The sequence below is a fragment of the Schistocerca piceifrons genome, chromosome X (genome assembly GCF_021461385.2).
Source record: "Schistocerca piceifrons isolate TAMUIC-IGC-003096 chromosome X, iqSchPice1.1, whole genome shotgun sequence".
In the NCBI taxonomy this organism is placed as follows: Eukaryota; Metazoa; Arthropoda; class Insecta; order Orthoptera; family Acrididae; genus Schistocerca; species Schistocerca piceifrons.
In genome coordinates, this window is record NC_060149.1 from 85,544,277 (window position 1) to 85,570,530 (window position 26,254).

A 26,254-nucleotide genomic window follows, 5' to 3' on the forward strand; every position below is an offset into this window, starting at 1 on the left:
AGACCACCTTTTCCCACATCTGTAGCTTATTTTTTGTGCAATCTATTTTCCAATATGAGATTCCATCATCAAGTACTTGTCTTATTACAAAATATTTAAGAGTTCAGTTCACTGCACATTATGAAAATACAGCATTTTATTAAAGGACATCAAATGTATCTGCATAGAACCTGCACTGTTCGATTAAAACCACAGACTTTGAAATGTGACTAAATTGTGGTGTCATATAGTTTTCATCATCCATCATCTTGTCACTGAGATCTGTATGTCATGCACATCAAATTTAAGAACCCTGTAACCTAGTTTGTTTTTCATTACTCTCCAGTTTTCTCACTGAAGAAATGTTACCCATTTCAGTTTACAAAAGTTATCAAACATCTTAATTTGGATGTTCAAATCAAAACTTTACCCAACTATTCCTGAAATTTGATTCATCATATTGTTTTAGAATTATGACACTATTATTATTATTGTTGGTCTATGTAAATTCTGTTTCTTTGTATTGTTACGTGCAAGTACTTACTTTCCATGATCGTCAGTATATGAACTTCTGTCATTTCTGTAGTAGAAATACGACAGTGGACTTCACAAAATCAAGAACCGTCCATCTTTATCTGTACTTGACATTTTATCTTATTGCTTACCTTTTCAAAGGTCATACTTATTTTGTTACTTTCTTTCTTGCCCAATATGCTTTAACTATCTTTCAATGTAACTCAGTTTGTTAGAATGGTATTATTGTCACCTCATTCACTATCCTTTCTGTATATTCATTAAGTTCTTTTCTCATAAATTTTATTTTACTGCCTCGTTTCTCAATACTGAATGTTTGAGGGTCAGCCCTTAAAAACTATCATTAAGTTTTACTTTCCTATTTTATCAAAATTTTAATTGTGAAATGACAGTCTCTATAATAAACAACTGGTAGTACTTTTGCATGTGGAGTGGTGTCTCACAATATTTTGTATTGAGTGACACAAATATTTCCATTATTCCAATAACTGCTATAGCTCTCTCTTGATGCTTCTAGTGTGAGAACATAACACATTCACAGAAAACATTATCACCCTTGTTGGGACAAACTTACATCACTTCCAAAAGTAGCACATTGAGTAAGATGACATAGAGTTTAAGGTACTGGATTCACTTTGCGGCAATCCAGCCATAAATATTTAGGTTTTATGGTTTTCCTTAATTGTTTAAAGAAAAGATCTTGATGGTTCCTTTGGAAAGGACAGTCTAATTTCCTTTCCCATCCTTCATCCTTCTTCTATCCATGCTTGTACTTCATCACTAATGGTTGTCTTGAAATGTTAAAACTCAAATCTTTTTAACTTCCATGAATTTTCATCTAGATGCTCTCTTTTTTACTCTTTTGCATGCTTCTGCGAAATTTACTCCATGCTTTCTAAGAACTCTAAAAGTAACACAATGTTCAATGCTGCCATTCTCTCTCTCTCTTCTGTTTTTCATTCTTATTGAGCTTTATATTAGCAGTCTGGTTGCAGTATGCTAAAACATTGTCTGGAAAGTGCCACTATCTTAACTCCTGTAGCTGCAGAATGTACTTGAAAATCTTCATTAGTTTCTAAATGTTGGCTTTAACCTGACCTTTAGTGCATGCAGTGTGTCAGTACTGATGTTAGTGTTGTGAATAATCAAGCATTTACTGGTCTTGACCCATAGCACAGCATTTCACATTCCTCTACAGTTTAATCTGTTGCTTATTTTAATTATTTTTTGTTGTTACATACTTTCCATTGGAATATCAACAGTGTAGGAAAAGATATATTGCTTCTTACTGTAAAGGAGACACATTAAGTTGCAGACAGGCACAATTAAAAGACACTTACACAAAGCTTTCGGCCACAGTCTTCATCAGCATAAGAAAAACACGTGCCATTCATACACACAAGCAAGCACACCTCATGCACACATGACCACCAACTCTGACAGCTCAGGCCAGAATTCTTGCCCCAACTCCCAGAGTTGGTGGTCATGTGTGTGTGAGAAGTGCTCACTCATGTGCATGAGTGGTGTGTGTTTAACTTTTGTTGATGAAGCTGTAGCTGAAAGCTTTGTGTAAATGTCTTTAATTGTGGCTTTCTGCAATTTAACGTCCCTTCCTTAAGGTAAGTACCAATATTTCTCTTCTTACATTGTTGATATTCGTACCTGAAGTTTCCATTGTTAGATAGTTTCCATTGGGTAACCTGTAAATATTGTTAACACATGTAACCAAATTATGTAAAGAACATATTGAAAAATGTTCTCAACATTTTCAACATTGTAGTGATAGCTATAATAATTCAGAATAAAACTTTCTTTTCTTCTTTATAATTTCTATACATACCCATATCAGCACACAGTATAAATATACCAGACAGTTTGTGAAAAATTCACACTCTGCTGCAGAGCAAAAGCTTCACTATAGAAAACAATTGCAAGGGTGTCGCTAAGCTATTTCTCTGCAGTATCATCTCTTCCAAGAGAGCTATTCTACAAAGATATACTGGAGAACTTTTACCAAATATGGAAAGTAGGAGAGAGATGTTGGCAGAATTGAAAGTGTGATGGTGGGTTATAAAATGCAAGGTGTTCTGGTCCAATATTCTGTTTTAATCTGCCAGGAAGTTTCAGAATAGCACAGTCTCTACTGTGGAGTGAAATATTCATTCTAGAATTTATAGTGAGATTCACACATATGCATGTACTCAAAAGTGACAACATAGTTAATCCTGAGGAATGGGGCTTCTCAGGATGTAATAAGCAGGTGAATATTCTCATGCTGAAAATAAGTTACATAATTTGTTGCCAAAAGTTTTGTTGATTGTCAGAATATGCAAATAATTCAATCCGTAATAGTTTTCCTGATAATACATGCTTGGGGATATATTGTTTTTACATAAATGTCTATGAGACAATACTACAGATATGTTAAATATTGTTGCTCAGAATGATGAAATTAGCAAAATTCATGCAACATTTAGGTAAAGGAGTGTGTATGTACAAATTTTATTTGGGTTTCTATGAAACTGTTTAGTATTTATTGAGAGAGAGTGACAAGAAGACCTACATGGTCTAAGTAATTTCAAATGAATAACTGTGGTAGAAGAAGACATTATTAAACCACAATGATAATTATTTTAAAGCGTTTATGCTGATAAAATCATAACTTAAAACAAAAAGAACCATTGGGGCAATGAACATGGGAATTTTTGTAAATTGAAACCTACCAAAGAGTGTAAACATCAATTTAATCTTGAATCCTTCTGCGAAATAAAATAAAGATCTCAAATTTAGAATAAAAGTCAAAAGCAGGAAGGACCTTTAATTCAAGGTTCCATCAAAACTTAAGTAGAAGAAACTATTGTTGATCACAAGAGAGCATCAAAAGTAAATAGAAATATTTCAGTGTGATGCATCATAAATGATGGAAGAACCAGGGAATGAGAAACTGACTTGGACTGACAGAAAAGACAGTTTATGTGTTGAGTTGACGTAACTGAGCCACCTGTCATGAAAACTGCCTAAGTACAGAACAGATTCCCAAAAATTCAATAACAACTATTAGTTACTTTCATAATTTGATATTATGAAGAAACAGCATGTGTATGACTTGTCCACCATTAGTGCATCATGTATTACCACCTCTAGATGCATGATTTTACTGAGAGTCCTCATAATATTTTTATTCCATAAGATGTTCCTTTGGCATTTTACTAGTACTTAGAGTAACTAAAATACATTTTTTATTGATCCATCAATCTCCATATGATTAATATACTGCAAACTTCATTCTAGAGTTCTGTTTCACAATTTGGCTTTATAGTTTCTGTCATCAACAGTTTTTTGAAATGTTTGTCATTCACATAGAGCATGTGATCATGCCTCATGAGTGACTGAATATGAATAAACATTTTTCACAAATGTAACACAACACTTTCAATTACTGTGTAGCTTTCCAGCCTATTCTATTGTTAATACAAGACCAAAGGGATACATGCATTTGAAGACACAGCTGTGTGCAATGTCTCAGCCCACTGCATGGCACCTTCACAGACTAATGAATTTAGATTACATAAATGACAGAACAAGCACTTTTGTAGTGTACTATGCTGTTTAGTAGTTATTTACACATTTTTTAACAGTTAAAAATCATCGCATGTTCTTAGTGATTTGAGGATAGCACTTTAAAAAAATCTAAATGTATAGCCAACAGAATTATTTTGTTTTGTATCTAAGGAGAACTTTCTGATTTCACCAAGGGCATGATATATTTTCATTTCACCAATAAGCTTCTCAGACACTTAACCCATAAGGAAATAGAATTTAGCAGATTAATAGCTTCATAGTAGCCAATAGTTTTTATGACATGGAATACCTAATAGTCAGTCATTAACCATCTCCAGAAATGAGAGTGTCATCATAAAAGGTATATTTTCATGGGAATGGAACTAAAGTACTCTAGAATTTACTTTAATCTACTCTTTTTCCATTTCTCTATTTTCTACATTTCTATAATCTATTTATATTTATCAGTCTTTTCATAGTTAAATTTTTATAAATCTTTCAAATTTATATATTTCACTTTTTCGAAATTTTTTACATTTTACTATTTATCTTTCTCACATATTTTGTTTACATTTTTAAATTCTAACTATCTAGAGAATGTTTCCAAGATAATTTTAAACTTTTTCATTTTTTTTTCATTTTTTCAAAGTTTTAATTTTTAGAGAAACTTTTCAGGAAGAGAAGAGTGATCATCAATGGAAAGGTAGAATAATTACTTGGAAACAATTCTCAGCTGTTTCAAATCACAGTATGATCAAATAAGCAATTTTGTTACATGCACAGTATCATGGCCATCATCAGGGAGTAAGTTGTGATTGTCAGTTGATTTGAAACAGTTTTTTTATTCATTTTATACTTATCAATTATTAAATTGCAAATAAATAATTGTAACTCATTGTGGTGAGTAAAATATTTCCTTTTATCTTTCTTTCTTTTTTACTTAAATTTTTCCTTCTTGCAGTTTTAAGAATTAACATAACTGATTTTTTTGCAGCTTTTCTAAACCAATGTCATCATCATCGATATTTATTATTGCCATAGACCATCAAATATTTCATTATTAATAGTTTTTTTCTTTTGTTCTCTGAAACAATAGGGGTGTGCAGTCAAAAAGTCCCACCCTGATACACAGCCCAACATTATATGGAGATGCGCTGAATACGAGTCTTCAAGTAAGTATTGTACTTGCCTTGTCTTTCTCTGTTGTTAAACTATTAGGTAAAATTGAAAGAGAAGTAACTGAGATTTCAAATACAAATTATTACTATTATTGGCAAGTAATACAAATTTCTGTGTGTTTCAAGAATGTCCAATGCGAGAATTACTCGGAGGTAATGTATAACATTTAACTTCTATTTTACTTCATACATCATGACAGCTACACCTAATATATCAGTACATAGATTACAAATATTTATCAGTTAATACTAGTTGTTAAACCACTTTATTTAAGTTATTTATTTATTCATGGATTTATTTATTTTTATTTCTTTATTTATTTTGTGTTCCTGTGATCCATGTTGTGAATATATCACAGGAACGTGTCAGTTTTAGAGATTTGTGATGGTATTATGTAAATAGTACTAATCAGTTTCGTATTAAACTATCTACAGCTTAGGTTCTATTACAGAGAAATAAATTTTGCAGTTAAATAAATGTTACAGAAAAATAAATATTATAGAAAATAAAAACACAGAAAATATGTTGTAGAAAAATAAATACATTTACAATAATAAATAGACAGGATTGCAAATAAAACTTAAACTGAGGGAGGGCACTTTTCTAATTGTAACAGTATATAGGTCTCCTTCAGAAAACTTTCATTTATACCTGGAAAACTTGGATGCCTTGTTGTGCTGTCTGTCAGATAGGGGAAAGCAAATTAATATTTGTGGGGACTTCAATGTTGATTCACTGAAAGAGTGTAATAGGAAGAATGACCTGGAAGTCTTGCTTGGTTCTTTCAATTTGACATCTGTCATTAATTTTCCTACTCGGGTAGTAAAGGACAGCAGCACATTGATAGATAATGCTTTTATAGACCAAGATAGGTTTAAAAACATAAATTCTTATCCTGTTGAGAATGGGCTTTCTGATCATGATGCTCAGCTAGTTACAGTATATGACATAGCTCCATTCAGTAATTGAAAGATATCCTCCAAAGTTGTGCATTCAATTAGTGACTCAACAATTAGAAATTTTAGAGAAAATCTTCAGTAGTTAGATTGGGATGAGATGTACAAGGAACCCAATGCTAATTTAAAATATAACTTATTTCATGATACACTTGTAAGAGAATTTGAAAACTGTTTCCCCAAGAAAGTAGTTAAATCTAATTAGAAGAAACCGTGCAAAAAACCTTGGCTTACTAAAGGAATAAAAATATCTTTTAACCACAAAAGGGAACTGTATCTAACAACAAGAAAGAGTAATGACCCAGAAACAGCCAAATATTATAAAAACTACTGTGCTACATTAAGAAAGGTTATTAAAAAGTCCAGAAGCATGTGCATCATGTCTGAGATTAATACCTCTGATAACAAAATCAAAACAATTTGGAATATTATTACAAGAGAGACAGGGAAACCAAGAGTACAGGATGACGGCATCACCATCAAAGTGAATGGAAACTTGATAAACGACAAGCCGGAAGTCGAAAACATTTTGAATAATCATTTTTTAAATGTTGTAGAGAAAATGGGATCTAAATGTTCCTTGGAAGAAGCAAGGCAGTTAATGGAAGAGGCCTTACCCACACCATTTGATACAATTGAAATTCCACCCACCTCTCCTTCTGAAATTAGGAAGATAATAAACTCACTCAAGAATAAAAGCTCACATGGAATTGATGGCATTTCCAGCAGGATAATAAAAGCTTGTTCCCAAGAAATAAGTGGGATTCTTAGCCACATATGTAATAGCTCTCTGAAGCAGGGTATTTTCCCAGATAGACTGAAGTATGCCATTGTTAAACCACTGCATAAAAAAGGGGATACATCTGACGTCAACAACTACTGCCCACTCTCTCTTCTGACTGCCTTATCCAAAATTCTTGAAAAAGTAATGTATTGTACAGTATCTTCACATGTTTGTAAAAATAAAGTTTTAACAAAATGTCAGTTTGGTTTCCAGAAAGGTTTTTCAACGGAAAATGCTGTATATACTTTCGCTAATGAAATATTAAATGCTCTGAGTAACTGGAAGTCACCCGTTGGGATTTTTGTGATCTATCAAAGGCTTTTGATTGTGTAAATCATGGAATACTTCTAGGTAAGCTCAAGTACTGTGGTATGAATGGGACAGTGCTCAAATGGTTTAAATCATACCTAACTGGAAGAGTGCAGAAAGTTGAAATAAACAGTTCACATAATATGCAAAAAACTGGTGATTTCTCAAACTGGGGAGCAAGGTTTGGTCTTGGGTCCTCTGCTGTTCTTAATATATATTAATGACTTGTCATTTTATATTCATAAAGATGCAAAGCTGGTACTTTTTGCCGATGATACAAGTATAGCTATCACACCCAACAGACAAGATTTAACTGGTGAAATTGTAAACGATGTTTTTCAGAAAATCATTAAGTGGTTCTCTGCAAATGGGCTCTCATTAAACTTTGACAAAACATAGTATATACAGTTCCACACAGTAAATAGAATGACACCACTAATAAATATAGACTTCGATCAGAAATCTGAAGCTAAGGTAGAATATTCAAAATTTCTAGGTGTATGCATTGATGAGGGGTTGAACTGGAAAAAACACACTGATATTTTGGCGATATACATCTGAGTAAATTAGCTTACCATGCCTATTTTCATTCTCTGCTTTGTTATGGCATCATATTCTGGGGTAACTCATCATTGAGTAAAAGAGTGTTCATTGCACAAAAGTGTGTAATCAGAATAATTGCTGGAGCTTATCCAAGATCATCCTGCAGACACTTATTTAAAGAGCTAGAGATCTTCACTGTAGCCTCACAATATATATATTCACTTATGAAATTTGTTATTAACAATCCGAATGAATTCAAAAGTAGTAGCAGTGTACATGGCCACAACAGTAGGAGAAAGGATGATCTTCACTACTCAAGGCTAAATCTAACTTTGGCTCAGAAGGGGCAAATTATGCTGCCACAAAAGTCTTTGCTCACTTACCTAATAGCATCAAAAGTCTGACAGATAGCCATATAGCATTTAAAAGGAAATTAAAAGAGTTTCTTAATGGCAAATCCTTCTACTCATTAGATGAATTTTTGGATATAGTTGTGTCATGTAATATTTTGTGTAATGTAATATCTTCTATAGACACTTTTTATTAACCTGACACATTCCACATGATTACGAAGTGTCATATTCATGATCTATGGAACAAGTACTAACCTAATCTAATTTAATCTAATCTAGGAATGTATCTGAGAGTTTCATGTACATTGGTACTATTCATTGTGGTTCAGAACTCTTCTGTGGTGTAAAATGATCCTTGCAGTAGGAAGTGCTTTAAGTTTTTTTTTTAAACAAGAGCTCATCATTTATTGAACACTTTATTTGTGAAGGTAGGGCATTAAAAACCTTATTGGCACTAAAGTGGGCATGCTCGTAGTGGATACTGTCTTTTCATCTAGTATCATGACTATGATACACAATGTTAGGTTCGAAAAGAGCATTTTTTTACTAATGAAACACATTATGGAGAATATGTATTGTGGAATGCGTGTGAAGATTTCCCATTCCTTGAAAAGATTGTTGCATGTGGCTCTGGGCTGGACTCCATTCATGATTCTTATGGCTCTTTTATGTGCACATAGTACTTTTGTAGCATGTGGCTGACTTCCACAGAATATGATTCTGTACGCCATAATGGACTGTAAATAGACATAATAAGCTAATTTAATGGTTTCAAATTATTTAGGAATAAAGGAGATGACTCACTAAAAGGCAGAAGTGCTGTGTCATTGGTATAAAGGAATAAAGGAGAAGAATAAAGGGAGAAGAATAAAGGAGAAGACTCACCAAAAGGCAGATGCATTTCATCTCCAATAGATACACAAACAAAAGCCATTCTAATCGCTAGCCAATGATGCAGCACTTCTGCCTTTTAGTGAGTCATCTCCTTTATTCCTAAATAATTTGTTACTAGCAACCAGAACTTTCCATACATTGTAATTTAATGGCTTCTATATTTATATAAGAGCAGTCAATGTGTAAAGCATAAATTGCAGAATTCTGTCTTTTGCAACCATCCAGGATGTGATTTGACCAGTTCAGTTTGTTATCAGTATGTAAGCCCAGGTATATGAACTATCCACCCTAGATATCTGCTGGTCAGCTATTTTTCCTCCTATTTCTCCATCTTTAGAGGCTGTGTGAAACTGAATATAGTTCATTTTACTGTAATTAACAGGAAGATCATAATTGTTAAACTAGTTAACAATACCCCAAAAAACCTTAGTAGCTGACACCTCAAGTTTGTCTGTTGAATTATAATTAAGTAGTGTAGTGTTATCAGCAAAGATGATGAATTTACAGTATTATCTGCAAATATCTAGATCATTAATAAAAATAATAAAAACCGGAGAGCCCAGAACAGAGCTCTGAGGCACTCCACGTGTGGTGGTACTCCATTCTAATAATTTTGAGACATATTTTTGTGTATCCAGTACATCTTTCTGTTTTCCATTTGAAAGATACAAATCAAGCCACTTCCCTGCTGCACCATTCATACCTGGATATGTAGCTTTGTGTAGGAGTATTTTTTGTAGGTCACAAAATGTTCCAGCCATCTTCATTTTTGTGTTGATGGACACCAAAACGTTGCAGCAAATGAAAATATTGCATGTTCTTTTGATAACCCCTTCTGAAATACAAACTGGCTTTTGCTGATGATATTGGGCTTCCTGGGGAGTTTGACAGTCCTGGCATGCATTAATTTGTTTCTTGTCATGGTATTGGATCTGTTATTACCTGTATAAGTTGAAGATATACTTTATGGCAGATGATTACAATATTTTTTACAAAGATTTATGGCACATAAGACAAACTACAAATAAAAGGCCTTATTTTTTAGGAATTCTTTTGATGACACTTAACATAATTGAAACTCTAGAAATTCATCAACAGACTGGAAACAGTGCTGGATCAGGAAACTAAACAAATTTGCATTGTGAAGTAAACAATACCCCAAGTACACTTCATTGCACTATTCAGATAAATGGAAATTTTTATCTACATATGAAGTTGTTTGTAGACAATACATGTGGGATAGGCAGCATTTCTGATTCTATTGAAATTAGTTTCATAGCTGTGAGTGGTGTTAATTATATCTTGATTGTTCCCTTTTTTTACTGCGTGTGTTCTCTTCTACTGTGACCCCCTCCTCCCCTCCCCAGAAATTCTACCATAAAAAATAAATGAGTTTATAAGAATATAGCATACAGTTTTCATGATGTCACATCATACCTTAAACTAAACACTCTCAAAGCTTAGTTGAGTCTACTGTTTTGCTCAGTAGTACACAGCTGTGAATATTCAACTGTATAGTGTTATCTATCCAGTTCCCAAGGAATTTAGTTTCACTGATCAGTTCAATACCTGTTGATTGTATATCCATACTGTATGATTATTTAAGATGACAAAAGATCAAGTCAAATATATCAACAAAAATAACCAGTTTTTCAAAATATAATGTAATTTGGTACATACAAAATCTACTCACCAAGTGGTGGCAGGAAAACAGACACACATATGAAGGTTAAGGAAATGTGCAAGCTTTTGGAGCCAGTAGCTCCTTCTTCTGGCAGAAGGGTTGAAGGGGAAGGAAGAAGGATGAAGCAAAAGGACTGACAATGCTTAGAAAATGGCGAGAATCTGGAAAAGTCACCCAGAACCTCAAGTCAAAGGAAGCTTACTGGACAGGATAAAAAGGAATGATTGTTGGGGATTGCACCAGATGAAATATCACCCAGTGCAGTCCCCAACAATCAGTCTTTCCTTCTCATCCTGTCCAGTAAGTCTCCTCCAACCCAGGGTTCTGGTTGAATTTTCTAAACTCTCCCCATTTTCTAAGCCTTTCCAGTCATTTTTCTTCATCCCTATTCCAACCCCTTCAACCCTTCTGTCACAAGAAGGAGCCACTGGCTGTGAAAGCTTGAAAATTTGTTCAACTTTTATATGTGCATGTTCTCCTGCTGCTGCATGGTGGCTAGATTTTGTACCTATTGAGTTACATCCAATTTTCAACATGGTTAGATCAGGTGTTTTAGTCATATGAAGCCAAACATTGTTATCATAGAAGTAATACAAGGGTCTTTTACAGCTTTTCTTAATTATGTTGTGAATAAGATAATTTTTGGTGGTTGGGGGACCTGTTCCAGCCAAAATAGTGGAAAGATTGTTTCAGCACACTTTTACTGCTGTTGACTTGCTTAGTTGTCATCTGCTGTGAAGAAACCTTATGAGAGAGTGTGTTCGTATTTTCAAAAAATAGCATAGGTACTGTTGATGGCAGGTTTTCAATGAAAAAATTAATAAATAGAATGAAGAGGAGGTAACATGGGGCTGAGTCATGTAGGATGAATGACATTTTGTCTCACAGACTTGTTCTTCCTACATTGAATTTATTTCTACCAGCTGCTTCTGCCTTGTACATAGGACTGAAACCATTCTCTGGAGCATCTAGTATTACAAGTGTCCAGTTAGCATAAGAAGACAGAATGATTTACTAAACAAAAGACTAAACCCTAGAAGCATTGTGTTTCTCACTGAATGCATGTAGCATGTGGTCAATAAATGAAAGGAAATCTTCTTTAACAGTTTTACTTTTTCTATAAAAGTTGCGCCGTTGTGCTGTTAATAAGGAGCTCTATCAAGGGAAGCCTTATTCATGTCCACATGATTTTTCCCTATTATTTTTCACTCATTTGCAAGGGATAACGAACAACCTTGCAATTTTTAAATAGTTCCAGGTAACTGTTAGTTCTCTAGGAAGAGATTGTTATATTGCGTGACACATTTGTATTTCACTGTCAGTCATTTTCTTTAAGTGCCTTGGTATATCACTGATACCAGATAAGTGAGAAGCTTTAATATTTCTAATAATTTTTAGAACCTCCTTCAAACTTTCAGGCATTAAAAAAAACAATTCTCTATATCTAGTAGGATTTTTCTGATGGAGAGTGGCGAGTTGGAAGATGCTAGCTAGATCTGGACAGTGTTTGCTAGATGCTTCATACACTAGATCTGAATAGTGTTTATCAGATGTTTCATACACATGGTATCTATAGTTTTATGACATCTACAATTGAAAAATTTTAATGTTTTCTGCTTGGTGTCAATGTGTGAAATCTTTTTGACAATATGCAATATGGCTTTGCATTAGTTATTTAAATCTTTGATGGATATCTTATTTGCTTATTATTTTATTGTAGATATTATTTTATTAAGGACTGTCTTATGTAATTTGAAATTTATTCAGTCCATAAACAAAATACATTGTATGGATCAGGTAAAATTATATCCCATACACTGACAAGCATCCATTGTTTACTAAATAGCATTTAGTAAATTATGATTTGTACTATAAAATACTCTTGGCCTACTTCATATTACATTACAATTGTGTTTACATCATTTATGGTATATGAACAGATATGTGTAAGTTAAATCTCTTTTCGTTGCTGTAATAGCATTGCAATTTGTCTTAAACTGTACTAAAAATAAAATAACTTATACTAGAGTAACAGTTTTCCATCAAAAAAGTGTTGACAGATTAAAAAAAGTAGGTTTATTGTTTAGCTCTCTTAAGTGTGAAGGGAGTTTCTCTAGGGATTGTGGTCCCACATATGATGACTTTGATTTGTATTTCATAGTGTAGTGTATAGCTTCATGGAAGAAATTCGATTTCCTTGTGTCTTGGTTGTGTTGTGTCTTGTTATTTTGAGTACTGGGGCTAATTTGAATTTTGTCCAGCATAGGAGCTTGTATACAGGGTGTTACGAAAAGATATGGCCAAACTTACAGGAAACGTTCCTCACACACAAATAAAGAAAAGATGTTATGTGGACATGTGTCCAGAATCGCTTACTTTCCATGTTAGAGCTCATTTTATTACTTCTCTTCAAATCACATTAATCATGGAATGGAAACACACAGCACCAGAATGTACCAGTGTGACTTCAAACACTTTGTTACAGGAAATGTTCAAAATGTCCTCCGTTAGCGAGGATACATGCATCCACCCTCCATCGCATGGAATCCCTGATGCGCTAATGCAGCCCTGGAGAATGGCGTATTGTATCACAGCCATCCACAATACAAGCACGTAGAGTCTCTACATTTGGTACCAGGGTTGCGTAGACAAGAGCTTTTAAATGCCCCCATAAATGAAAGTCAAGAGGGTTGAGGTCAGGAGAGCATGGAGGCCATGGAATTGGTCGACCTCTACCAATCCATCGGTCACCGAATCTGTTGTTGAGAAGCGTATGAACACTTCGACTGAAATGTGCAGGAGCTCCATCGTGCATGAACCACATGTTGTGTCGTACTTGTAAAGGCACATGTTCTAGCAGCACAGGTAGAGTATCCCGTATGAAATCATGATAATGTGCTCCATTGAGCGTAGGTGGAAGAACATGGGGCCAATAAAGACATCACCAACAACGCCTGCCCAAACGTTCACAGAAAATCTGTGTTGATGACGTGATTGCACAATTGCGTGCGGATTCTCGTCAGCCCACACATGTTGATTGTGAAAATTTACAATTTGATCATGTTGGAATGAAGCCTCATCCATAAAGAGAACATTTGTACTGAAATGAGGATTGACACATTATTGGATGAATCATTCGCAGAAGTGTACCCATGGAGGCCAATCAGCTGCTGATAGTGCCTGCACACGCTGTACATGGTACGGAAACAACTGGTTCTCCCACAGCACTCTCCATACAGTGACATAGTCAACGTTACCTTGTACAGCAGCAACTTCTCTGACACTGACGTTAGGGTTATTGTCAACTGCACGAAGAATTGCCTCGTCCATTGCAGGTGTCCTCATCGTTCTAGGTCTTCCCCAGTCGCGAGTCATAGGCTGGAATGTTCTGTGCTCCCTAAGACGCCTATCAATTGCTTCTAACGTCTTCCTGTCGGGACACCTACATTCTGCAAATCTGTCTCAATACAAATGTACCACGTCATGGCTTTTGCCCCGTGCTAATCTATACATCAAATGGACATCTGCCAACTCCGCATTTGTAAACATTGCACAGACTGCAAAACCACATTCGTGATGAACATTAACCAGTTGATGCTACGTACTGATGTGCTTAATGCTGGTACTGTAGAGCTATGAGTCGCATGTCGACACAAGCACCAAAGTCAACATTACCTTCCTTCAATTGGGCCAACTGGCGGTGAATCGAGGAAGTACAGTACATACTGACGAAACTAAAATGAGCTCTAACATGGAAATTAAGCCATTACGGACACATGTCCACATAACATCTTTTCTTTATTTGTGTGTGAGGAATGTTTCCTGAAAGTTTGGCTGTACCTTTTTGTAACACCCTGTAGGTATACAGGGTGTCCCAAAAGGAATGCTCAATATTCAGGAATATGACAGGAACGATCATGTGAAGCAAAAAGTGTAGTAAACATAGGCATTAAAATTCATACTTAAGAGTTATGAGTTCTCTTCAGCTTCAATACTATGAAATACATGTCTTTTTCTGCATGCTCTTTGCATTCCATATTTTTGGAGATGGTAGTGTTGACTAAAAAAAAAGACCAGTAAACATGGACTCTGAAGTGCATACCTTAAAAACCATGAGCACTTGTTCATCTTTGCTACTGTGAAACTGAACAAGTGTGCTCATAGCTCTTAAGATATGCGTTTTAGATGTTATGTTTACTAGACTTTTTGTCTTTCAAGGATCATTCCTGTCACATCCCTGAATACTGACCACTTCTCCCGGAACAGCCTGTATGCTGGGTAGTGTTAATATCTCAAGAGCTGTATATGTTGGCCTACATGATTCTCTCAGTTTAGCATTGAGTGTCATTCTTATTGCTCTTTTTTGTAATTTGAATGCTCTATTAATGTTCTTTTCAGAAATATCTCCCCACAGAATAATGTCATAACATAATCTGAAATGGATTAGTGCACAGTACATCCTTTTCACAATATTTGTGTCTTTTAGGTAGCTGAATTTGTGCAGTACGCATTGGTCTGAGCTGAGTTTTTCACTTATATGCTCTGTTTTCTTATCCAAATTTACATTTTCAATAACTACTCTTCCAAGAAATTTTGTGTATTTGATGGCCTCAGTCTATGCAAATGTTGATATATTCATTGTATTGGATTTTTAGTTTCAGATTTAAGCAAAGCATTTTAGTAATGTTGTTATGCAAATTTAGTTCAGTAAATCATTGGATAGTATTATTTACTTTTAAGCTGCCTTTTATTCCTAGATTTACTGCGTCTTAATACTTGAACAGTAGAGATATAGCATCTACATAAGTAGCTACATTTCTATAAACAATAATTTTTGGGATATAATGTGTATAAAATGAAAAGCAATGGGGCAAGGATGAGTCCCTGTAGGACTGACAAGTGCAGTATTCTCACTTCAGCTCTTAATTTCTCTCCTGCCATTACTGTAATTTCTGTTACATTGACTCCTATTTGACAAGTATGATATGATTCAATCTTCTGCATTCCCTCTTATAGCAGATACACCCAATAGTTCTGCTAAAGTTTTCTGGTCCCCACAGTCAAGTGCCTTTGTTAGATCCATAAATAATCCAACACATTTATTTCTAGAATCTGATTTGATTATGACATTCTCTATGAGATTTGTGACTGCATCTATGGTGTGTTTATGTTTCTGGAAGCCAAATACAATCTTGCTGAGCATTTCATATTCCAACAGAAATGTAGTGAGTCTCTGTGCATACATTCATTCAAATATTTTTGATATGACTTGTAGAATGGCTGTGGGTCTATAATTCCCTGGTTCCTATTTGTTTTTTTATATATATTTTTTTATTTTTCCGTATAAATCTCATTTTCAGTACACATATTGTATACAGGATATTGGACAGAAAATCTATTTAGCTATTGGTTCTTCAAACATTTCTGTTTATGTGTTGGTTCCATCAGTGTTGTCTTTTGGAAAAGTTTCTTCCAGGAATTATGTATTGAGTAGTTAAGTAAGAGGTTTCTTGAGTTCCTGCATACAGTATTTAACTTCTGTACATGATATTCTTTCAGTTACCGGTACACATCATTTATTTGTTTTGGGTTTTTTTATTACCTGTATTGTGCCTTCTTCTGTCAGTGGAAACAGCACCATACTTTTTTCTTTGGGCACCTGCTAAATGTTTTCCGTATGTTGTGGTATTTAGCATTTGCTTTTTCTCTTAACTTTTGGACTATTTGGAAAAATGATCATTGAAGATCTTTATGATATTATTTTGTTCTATTGTAGTTTTTTGCTGATCATAAATTTTATTTGCCTGTAGTCCTGTGAGTCTGATTGATGTATGATTTGTATTTATAATAGACCAGCAAGCATTGCTTTTATTGTCAGCACTACTTATTTAAGTTGTTGTATCTATTTGCTTGGCTGCTTGCAGAATTTTGGCATATATTTTTTATATTTTCTGTAATACATTTTAAAGTTTTCATCATTTTTAGTTTTACATATCCTGTGTAACATTTTTGTCTTGTTCCTAGAGACCAAAGTACCTATGTTATCCATCCTTTTATTTTTATTCATGATTTTGACATTATTCATTTTTACTGGCCATATTATATTGAAATAGTCAGGAAAGGTACTTATAAAATGTGTCACTCTGTAATGTCATGAAGAGTCTTTTTCCATCCATTCCCATCCTTCTCCCTTAAGTTTAAGCCTAAGGACCATTAGGTTTCATTCATTTTGGTTGTGTAAGCTGAATAATTTGTAGTTTGAATCTGATCATAGAACCACCACTTCGTATTACACATTAGTGGGAAGCAATAACATATTATTTCAATAAATATTGTCTAACAATGGAAAGTCCAGGGTGGAATATGAACAATTATGAAAAGGATAGGTTGCTACTCTCCTTAAAGATGACACGTTGAGTTGCAGAGAGGCACAATGAAAAGACTGTCACACTCTCAGCTTTTGGCCAAAGCCTTCTTCAGAAATGAAAGGAAAATTCACACAAGCAGGTATTCCTTACACTGACTTGACCACTATCTCTGACCACTCTTTCAAAGCCACAGCAGTTGCATTGAATGAAAGCAGCAATGTGGAGTATGGAATGGGGCAGGGAAGGGAGAGAGATAGCAGAGTTCAGGTGGGGGAAAAGAAGAGCGCTGTCTGGTGAAGCATGCAGGAGCTAGAAGGTGTCAGGACAGGGCAGCCAGCCACAGCTTTGGGAGGCTGTGGGGTGAGATTGAGGGGGAAGGGGGGGGGGAGAATGGGGAGGAGATAAGGAGTGGAGCAGAGATTTGGAAAAGACTGGTGGTTTTGCTAGCAGAGAGTGGTGCACAATGAAGGTGAAGGGGACATGAATTGGGAGGAGTTTACAGGACATCCTAGTCCAACCCTACCGCATTGCCACACCCAACTGCTTGCTACAGGGATCATGTCCCTGTGGAAGACCCAGATGCAAGACATCCCCAATCCACCCACACAGCAATTCCTAATCCAATCCTGTCACACGCTTATCCCATACTGTCAGAGGCCAGGCTACCTGTCAAAGCAGCCATCTCATATACCATCTCTGTTGCAATCATTGCATAGCTTTTTAGATTGCTACAGGATGAATGGAAACTACCAAACTGTGGCCAAGAGCAAAGTAGTCGACCCTGTGACACAACATGCAGCTGCTTGATTTCAATGGCTGCTTGACAACCTAGCATATTGGATCCTCCCCTCCACCATCAGGTTTTCTGAACTGTGAAGGTGGTAATTATTTTTACAACACATTCTTTGCTCCTAGAATTATCCCAGCCTAAACCTATGATAACCAACTGTCCCTACACTCCTGACCCAACAGTTTCTGCCCACTGTCACACAACCTCCTCCCAGTTCATGTCCCCTCATCCTCATTGTGTGCTGCTCTATTTCAGAGCACTCACCAGTCTTTTCCCCTCTCCTCTCCTTTTCTGCCCCCCACCCCCTTCCCCCACAGAATCCTGATGCTGTACCTCATTGCCTTGTCCTACCACCTTTTAGTGAACTGCCAGATATCATTATTCTCTCTCCCCACCCATATTCTGCTACCTCTCCCCCTTCCCTGCCCCACTCCAGATTGCTGCTTTCATTGAATGCAAGAGTTGCAGCCTGGCCAGAGTGGCTGCAGATAGCAGTTATGTGTGTGTGAGGTGTGCCTGCTTGTGTGAATATGTGTGTGTTGTCTTTTCTTTTCTGAAGACCTTGGCCAAAAGCTGAGAGTGTAACAGTCTTTCTGTTGTGCCTGTTTGCAACTCGATGTGTCTATGGTGAGTAGCAATGTATACTTTTTATAATTCAATGAATATTGCAATTTTATTGTGAACATCTTCCATGCATGCACTGTTTCAAATCTGAGGCTGAAATAGATTTTTAAATGTGCTAATACTGTGTTCTTAACTGCACATTCTCTAGCTGAAAGTAGGTGATTCGGTATTTATTTCTGACTAACAGAGACATAACAGCATCCATTGACAGCCAGGAAAACCCATTTGATGAATTCAAGACATTTTATAAATGACAAATTTAGTTTTCATGAATACTACATCTACACTACTGGCCATTAAAATTGCTACACCACAGAGATGACATGCTACAGACGTGAAATTTAACTGACAGGAAGAGGATGCTGTGATATGTAAATGATTAGCTTTTCAGAGCATTCACACAAGTTTGGCGCTGGTGGCGACACCTACAACATGCTGACATGAGGAAAGTTTCCAACCAATTTCCCATACACAAACAGCAATTGACCGGCATTGCCTGGTGAAACGTCGTTGTGATGCCTTGTGTAAGGAGGAGAAATGCGTACCGTCATGTTTCCGACTTTGATAAAGGTCGGATTGTAACCTATCGCAATAGCGGTTTATTGTATCGCGACATTGCTGCTCGTGTTGGTTGAGATCCAATGACTGTTAGCAGAATATGGAATCGGTGGGTTCAGGAGGGTAATATGGAATGCTGTGCTGGATCCCAACAGCCTCATATCACTAGCAGTCGAGATGACAGGCATCTTATCTGCATGGCTGTAACGGATCGTACAGCACGTTTCGATCCCTGAGTCAACAGATGGGGACGTTTGCAAGACAACAACCATCTGCACGAACAGTTCGACAATGTTTGCAGCAGCATCGTCTATCAGCTCGGAGACCATGGCTGCAGTTACCCTTGACATTGCATCACAGACAGAAGAGCCTGCGATGGTGTTCTCAACGACGAACCTGGGTGCACGAATGGCAAAACGTCATTTTTTTGGATGAATCCAGGTTCTGTTTACAGCATCATGATGGTCACATCCGTGTTTGGTGACATCGCGGTGAACGCACATTGGAAGCGTGTATTTGTGATCGCCATACTGGTGTATCATCCGGCGTGATGGAATAGGATGCCATCGGTTACACATCTCGGTCACCTCTTGTTCGCATTGACGGCACTTTGAACAGTGGATGTTACATTTCAGATGTGTTTACGACCCATGGCTCTACCCTTCATTCGATCCCTGCGAAAAGCACGATTGCATGTTGCAGGTCCTGTACGGGCCTTTCTGGATACAGAAAATGTTCGACTGCTGTCCTGGGCAACACATTCTCCAGATCTCTCACCAATTGAAAATATCTGGTCAATGGTGGCTGAGCAACTGGCTTGTCACAATACGCCAGTCACTGCTCTTGATGAACTGTGGTATTGTGTTGAAGCTGCATGGGCAGCTGTACCTGTACACACCATCCAAGTTCTGTTTGACTCAATGCCCAGGCATATCAAGGCTGTTAACACGGCCAGAGGTGATTGTTCTGGGTACTGATTTCTCAGGATCTATGCACTCAAATTGCATGAAAATGTAATCACATGTCAGTTCTAGTATAATATGTTTGTCCAATGAATACCCATTTATCATCTGCATTTCTTCTTGGTGTAGCAATTTTAATGGCCAGTAGTGTATATATTACCTTGCATTAGATGCTATCCCCATTTGGTCCTTTGTTACATTTTGAATATAAAAAGTTGCTAAAAGATTTATGAAATCACTCACCCTGTGTGATATATTTTGCAAAATTCATGTTAAAATCACCAGGTAATATGTTTTCTTTCTAACTTAACATGACACCTTAAATTTTGATCAAAAATTTGTGCATATTGCTATTAGGTGAATTGTAAATGCAGACATTTATTACAGCAGGCTGCTTGTTTTCAAAGAGCACAAGATTCAAAATGCTTACTAATATTAAAGTGATGTGTTTTTTTGTATACACTGAATACTTTGCCTCCCATTATATGCACTAGACAGTCATTTCTTGTATTGCTAGAGCAGCAGAAACAATTGTTGATGGTCTAATTTAGAAATCTGAAAAACAAGTTTTCATGTTTGAGACGGTGTTCCAGAAAGTGAGTAACATCAGCATTTAATATATTGCTCATCTAAGCTGACTTTATTTATTGCATATTTTGTAATAGTCAATAAAATCTAAGAAAAGAGTTATTACTAGTTCACTGAATTGTAATGTTCTTTACATATTAGACAGGCCTTTTGAGTTTCAGTTATCATTTGAAGCACAATTACATTCACTCCAATTAGTGCAATCCCTGATTTCCTATATTTGCCACTTTCATTTGACGTCGTAATATTGACTTCCCTCTCCCTAATAACTTAGTTTAGTTGTTTTATTTTACAAATATTGTTAAACATTTTACTAAATACAGCATAACTTTGCCAAAATGGATTTCACAGAATTCCATTGGATCAATACACATTGTTCAAAATACATCTCATTGTAAACTTGTACTGTTGTTTATTCTCTTCATGTGGGGATCATACACTGCTTGTCTCTTTATGGTAGCAGCTAATCATAATATTGAGTCCTTGAAACACATTTTTCTATTTTATTAACTAGGTTTTGACTACTTTTTTCACATGGAGGCCTATGTTGTAGTCAGTTTGTGTATACATGAATGGAACACATCTGTAAAATTTATTTGCATCACTTCATCCTACTTGAATGATTTGAAGAATTTAATGTGATATAATTCCTGCTTATACATTTACTTTACAGTTTGATGTGGCAACATTTCTAGCCACAGAATTACCAGTTACCACCAACTCACTATTTGTGGATATTTTACATTCATTTAAAACTTCACTTCATAATGTTTGTGGTTTAGGGCTTCTTATTTATGTTTTTTTAATAACTTTGTTTCAATCTTATTTCTATGTATTGAGCTATGGGATGAAGAGTTGTATTTATCTGCAGTGGTCTCTCATTGATGCAAGTGGCAGTTATATTGGAATAGTACAGGAATCTCATGACCTTAGTGTTGTATGCCTGCTTCTTCAACAACACAAATTTTATTAAGCACACCTTATTTACAATGAAATCACAGAAATTAATAGTTACTGACTCTTCTGGAAATGTACAAAACAAAAGACTTCTGAAGATGGATACCTTAAGGCCAATACAGTACTTTGTATGTTTGTTGAATAACTCTCATTTCGGTCCTGGAGAACACAATTTGTAGGATGAACTGGGAAACACTCTGATACAAACCACACTTTCAGTTCACCCATAAGTCATTAGTTTGTTCACTGAAAACACAATGGTTGGTTGAATGGTGAGTGAAGACAGTCTTTATTAAGAAGCCAGGCAAATCTGTGCATCATCCAAACTTTGTCAGTAATTAACACCAAAGTCCAAATGATAGTTCAGTAGAAAACCTCATAGCACATGGTCATTGTAAATATGTACACTGAAGAGCTTGTTGTAAAAATCGGCTGGTTGACAAGTGAAGCTGTGACTATGTATGACAGCCCTTAAATCTGCCTTGGGTGTGTCACCATGTGACCTGGTGCTAGAGGATGTTTCCTTCTACACCACTTCTAGAGGCCTTACCGAACATATGTATAGTTATATCAGTTGTAATCCAATGGGACATACAGATGGAATAAGATCCCTCTCCCACTGAACCATCTTGGACAGTGCATGGGTGGACAAGGTGGGTGCAGTGTGCTGCAAAGGCTGGGGTGTGGCTTTGAGTGCTGGTGGTTGTAGAGGAGCCACTCTCAGGTCTGATGCCAGAGAGGCAGGAGGAAACAATTGTTCAGAGTCATGGCTTGCTGATGTTTCTGGAGAAGGCTGTGACTCTGACATCAGATCTGATGCAGACTGGGAGGCTTCCTGCACACTGTCTGGCCTCAGATCCATAGGGATGATGGACAATCGTTAGAGAAACAGGAATGCCAGATGGCCCCTGCCTGGGATGTCAAACGGGAACTGGACACCATTGATGCTGTTTCTGCTGCTTGGAGTAGTCAATGTGGGCCCCCTCCCCCCCTCCCCCCACCTGCTGCACCACCCTACCTGTACACCTATACTTGTCCCCCCTCCCCATCCCCCACCCCTATTCCAATGTGACATATCCAGAGATGAATCTTGCTGTGGGTAGTGCTAATGGAGCTGATTTCAGTGCCAGCAAAGGATGCACTGAGGTATAAGTCAGATCATGCACTCCCAGACAAGGATGCTGTTTAGACATATATGACAGGTGGTAAGCATGGGGTGGCACTGGTTGCTGTGTCTGACAAGCTTACCCTTGTCGATCCATGCACACAATATTTTCATCAACCTGTGGCTAATACACATGTCATCATGTCAAAATCTTCTTCCTGGAAATGTCACTGGGACTGATGCAGGAGACAAAAGATACAAGAGTACAGAACCTCCATAATCACTACTCAACACTGATAGTCATCTTAATTCAATAAAAAGACACTTTTGGAAAGACAAAGGGCATGGTGTCATGAAAAGAAACAATGAAGCTGCAGGGAGGCTGCCAAAGAAATGGCTGCAGCCAGCCAGTTTATATGAACTGGCAAACCTGTCTTGAGAGTGGGTCCTTACATGTTCCTGCTGTGACATTTCTGGAAGTGATGAGAGACTCTTCCACGGGCTGTTCCAATTGCGAATCAGTGGGAAAATAAACACTCTCTTGTTTATTAAATTCCTCATTGAGACCTATAGGGAACTGTGACATAATGTCTGTATTCACGTGCTGATCTGATTTGCAATAATGAATGGAATATCAGTAATTTGATAAGAAAAGAGCCCAATGTTGCAACCTCTGATCTGTTTGTTCAGGCAGCTATGACTCTGGGCCCAATATGCATAATAGCTTGTGGTTTGTGACACAATATGAAATTTGTTGTCATACTGGGAAAATGTGGAACTTTGGGATACCAATGATAATTGACAATGTCTCTTCTCTATCAGGCAATAATTTCATTGTGCTGTGGTGAACATCTTGGAGGCAAACATGGTGAGCCACTATGAACTGCTGTAATAGAATGGTGCCAGTGTTACAGGATGACATGCCCATGGTGAAAAGTTCGCAGACACTATTTCAACTTAATAAATGCTTGCTGACAGAATGTGAATCACTGGAAAGGGACTCCTTTCCTCTGCAATCTGTTTAACAGTTGGATTGGCATTGCAGTTTGGTTGATAAACTGGATGTAATGTGTAAACTTGCCCATAAAAACCTGCAGGTCCTTTACATTCTGTGGTACATAAATATGAGAAATGGTTGCCACATTCTCCAATGTTGGTTTAAGATGAAGGAGAATTTTAAGATATTACATTTAAATTTGCATTCCAAAGGCAAAAAAATTCTCTCCAGATATTCAGCATATGCTCTTCCTAAGTCCATCCTATGAGCACTGTATCATCCAGATAATTTACACATGGTGGCAATAGTTTGTTCTAAACATTTCTGAGAGAGTGCTAGTTGCTAGCAATGCCAAACAGTAACTTGTTATATTGATACAGGCCAAAAAGGAGTATTTAATATCATAGTGCCTTAGAAAGCCTAATCCAAAGGAAGTTGAAAATAAACTTGTTAAGGATCAGCCTTGGAGAAATACTGACCCCCTACCATCTGTGAAAATAATTCATCAGGATACAGAAGGGAGTATGAATGCACAACTGACTGAGCATTTATCACTTTTTTGGAGTCCTCAAAAAGGTATAACACATTACCTGGTTTGCAAACAGTGACTAAAGGTGGTGCCCTGCTGCTATCATTATCAGGGATAGTATTATTATCTCCTCTAAGCAATCCAGTTCACCTTTATCCTCATGCTGTAAGGCAAAAGGTATCATGGTAGGATGGATACATATAATTACAGGCCTATATCATTTACGTCAGTTTGTTATAGAATAAGCAAACATGTTTCATGCTCAAGAATTATGACATTTCTGGAGTAAATCTGTTCTATAAAAATCAACATGGATTCACCAAACAGGACTGTTACTATTTACAATGTATATAAGTGATATAGTAGAAAGCATTGTAAGTGCTTTAAGACTGCAGAGGATGCAGTTGTCTATAAGAAAGTACCAATGCCAGAAGACAGTACTGATTTGAAGAATGACCTGTAGAGGACTGATGAATGGTGCAGGCTATGGCAATTGACCCTCAACATAAATAAATGTGACATATTGCACATACGTAGGAAAAGAAATCCACTACTGTACAACTACACTATTGATAACAGATTGCTGGAAACAGTATCTACTGTAAAATATCTAGGAGTAATTATCCAGAGTGACCTTAAGAGGAATGACCACAAAAAACAAATAGTAGGAAAGGCAGATGACAGACTGAGATTCATAGGAAGAATTTTATGGCAGTGAAACTCATCCATGAAAGAAGTGGCTCTTGTTTGACCAATTCTTGTGTATTGATCATCAATATGGGATCCTTACCAGATAGGACTGATAGAAGAGATAGAGAAGATCCAATGAAGAGCAGCACATTTCATCACAGGTTTGTTTAATTGGTACGATAGTGCTGCAGAAAGGTTTACCATTGAAATTTAGAGTTGCTGCAGAGAGATTTACCATCGAAATTTAGAGTAAACACTTTCCTGAGAGAGTTTGACAGCATGTTACTTCCTCCCACACATGTCTCGCAAAATGACCACGACAAGAAAATTTGAGAAATTACAGCTAATACAGAGGTTTACCAACAATCGTGCTTCCCAAAATCGTTTGTGAATGGAAGAGGGGAGGTGGGCTCAGTTAGTGGTACCAGAAGCTCTACCACACACCATTAGGTGACTTGCAGATTATGATGTACATGTAGATGAAGGCTAGGAAAAAGAAGAGGAGGAGAAGAAATTTTCCATAGATAAAGCAATATTACAATAGTTTGACCTCCGAAGACGTAAGTCTAAATATGAAGACAGGATCACAGCTAAGATCTGCAGATAAAGACACATAATAATAACACAAGACTCACAACAGTGTTTTGTCTGGTTAAGTGCAGATTAGCAGGATTGAATCAAAAATGGTGCACTTCTGCACAATATAGTAATTCAGTACAGCTGCATGTCACTGAATCACCCATACATGCTGTAAATTATTACACATCCACTTGACTGCAAGTGGCATGTCAGTCATGGGTCAAGGTATCCTGTACAGTGGAGACATTGAGCAGGTAGAACTCAGGATGTTGCACCCATCCAACTAACCAACAGATCTGAGGTGCTGTCTTGCACTGAAACTGAGTCAGCAAGATCCACTGCCTGTGTCAAGGGGCAGCTAAAGAAAAGAAACAGATATCTATTAGTCATTAGCAGTTCAAACATACAGCAAATAATGGTACCCTTTAGGGAAATGGCAGCAAGGGATGTGAAGGAACACCAGGTGTACCCAGTGTGTATGCCTGGAGGCTTCATTCAGCCTGTCGAGTAGGATATTCTGGTAGACACAGAGGGAACAGGATGCAACCACCTGCAGATTGTGGCTTGTCATCTGGGCTCCAAGGTCATACTTGGATCATTCCAGTGACTAACAGTGAGGGTTGAGATTACCAGCCATCTGCACCATTGTCCCCAGAACAGATGATGGCCCCTCCAATTTGAACCAGAGACTCCAAAGGTTTTGTGACAAGCTAGGCTGTGATTTCCTAGAG

The 26,254-nt window shown here is 36.7% G+C and overlaps 1 protein-coding gene across 6 annotated transcripts in view; it reads left to right on the forward strand.

Moving 5' to 3' along the window:
• LOC124722869 (forkhead box protein P1) overlaps positions 1-26,254 on the forward strand; it is a 205,635-nt gene that overhangs the window by 115,308 nt on the left and 64,073 nt on the right. For 4 of the 6 annotated variants that reach the window (XR_007006455.1, XM_047248001.1, XM_047248004.1 and 1 more), the window contains 2 exons: positions 5,171-5,246; positions 5,379-5,405. Coding sequence is in view for 5 of the 6 variants with exons in the window: in XM_047248001.1 (XP_047103957.1) it covers positions 5,171-5,246; positions 5,379-5,405 (103 nt within the window). In the remaining variant the exon portion in view is untranslated. The remainder of the gene's footprint in view (positions 1-5,170; positions 5,247-5,378; positions 5,406-26,254) is intronic. The other 2 variants (XM_047248003.1, XM_047248005.1) reach the window with 1 other exon arrangement.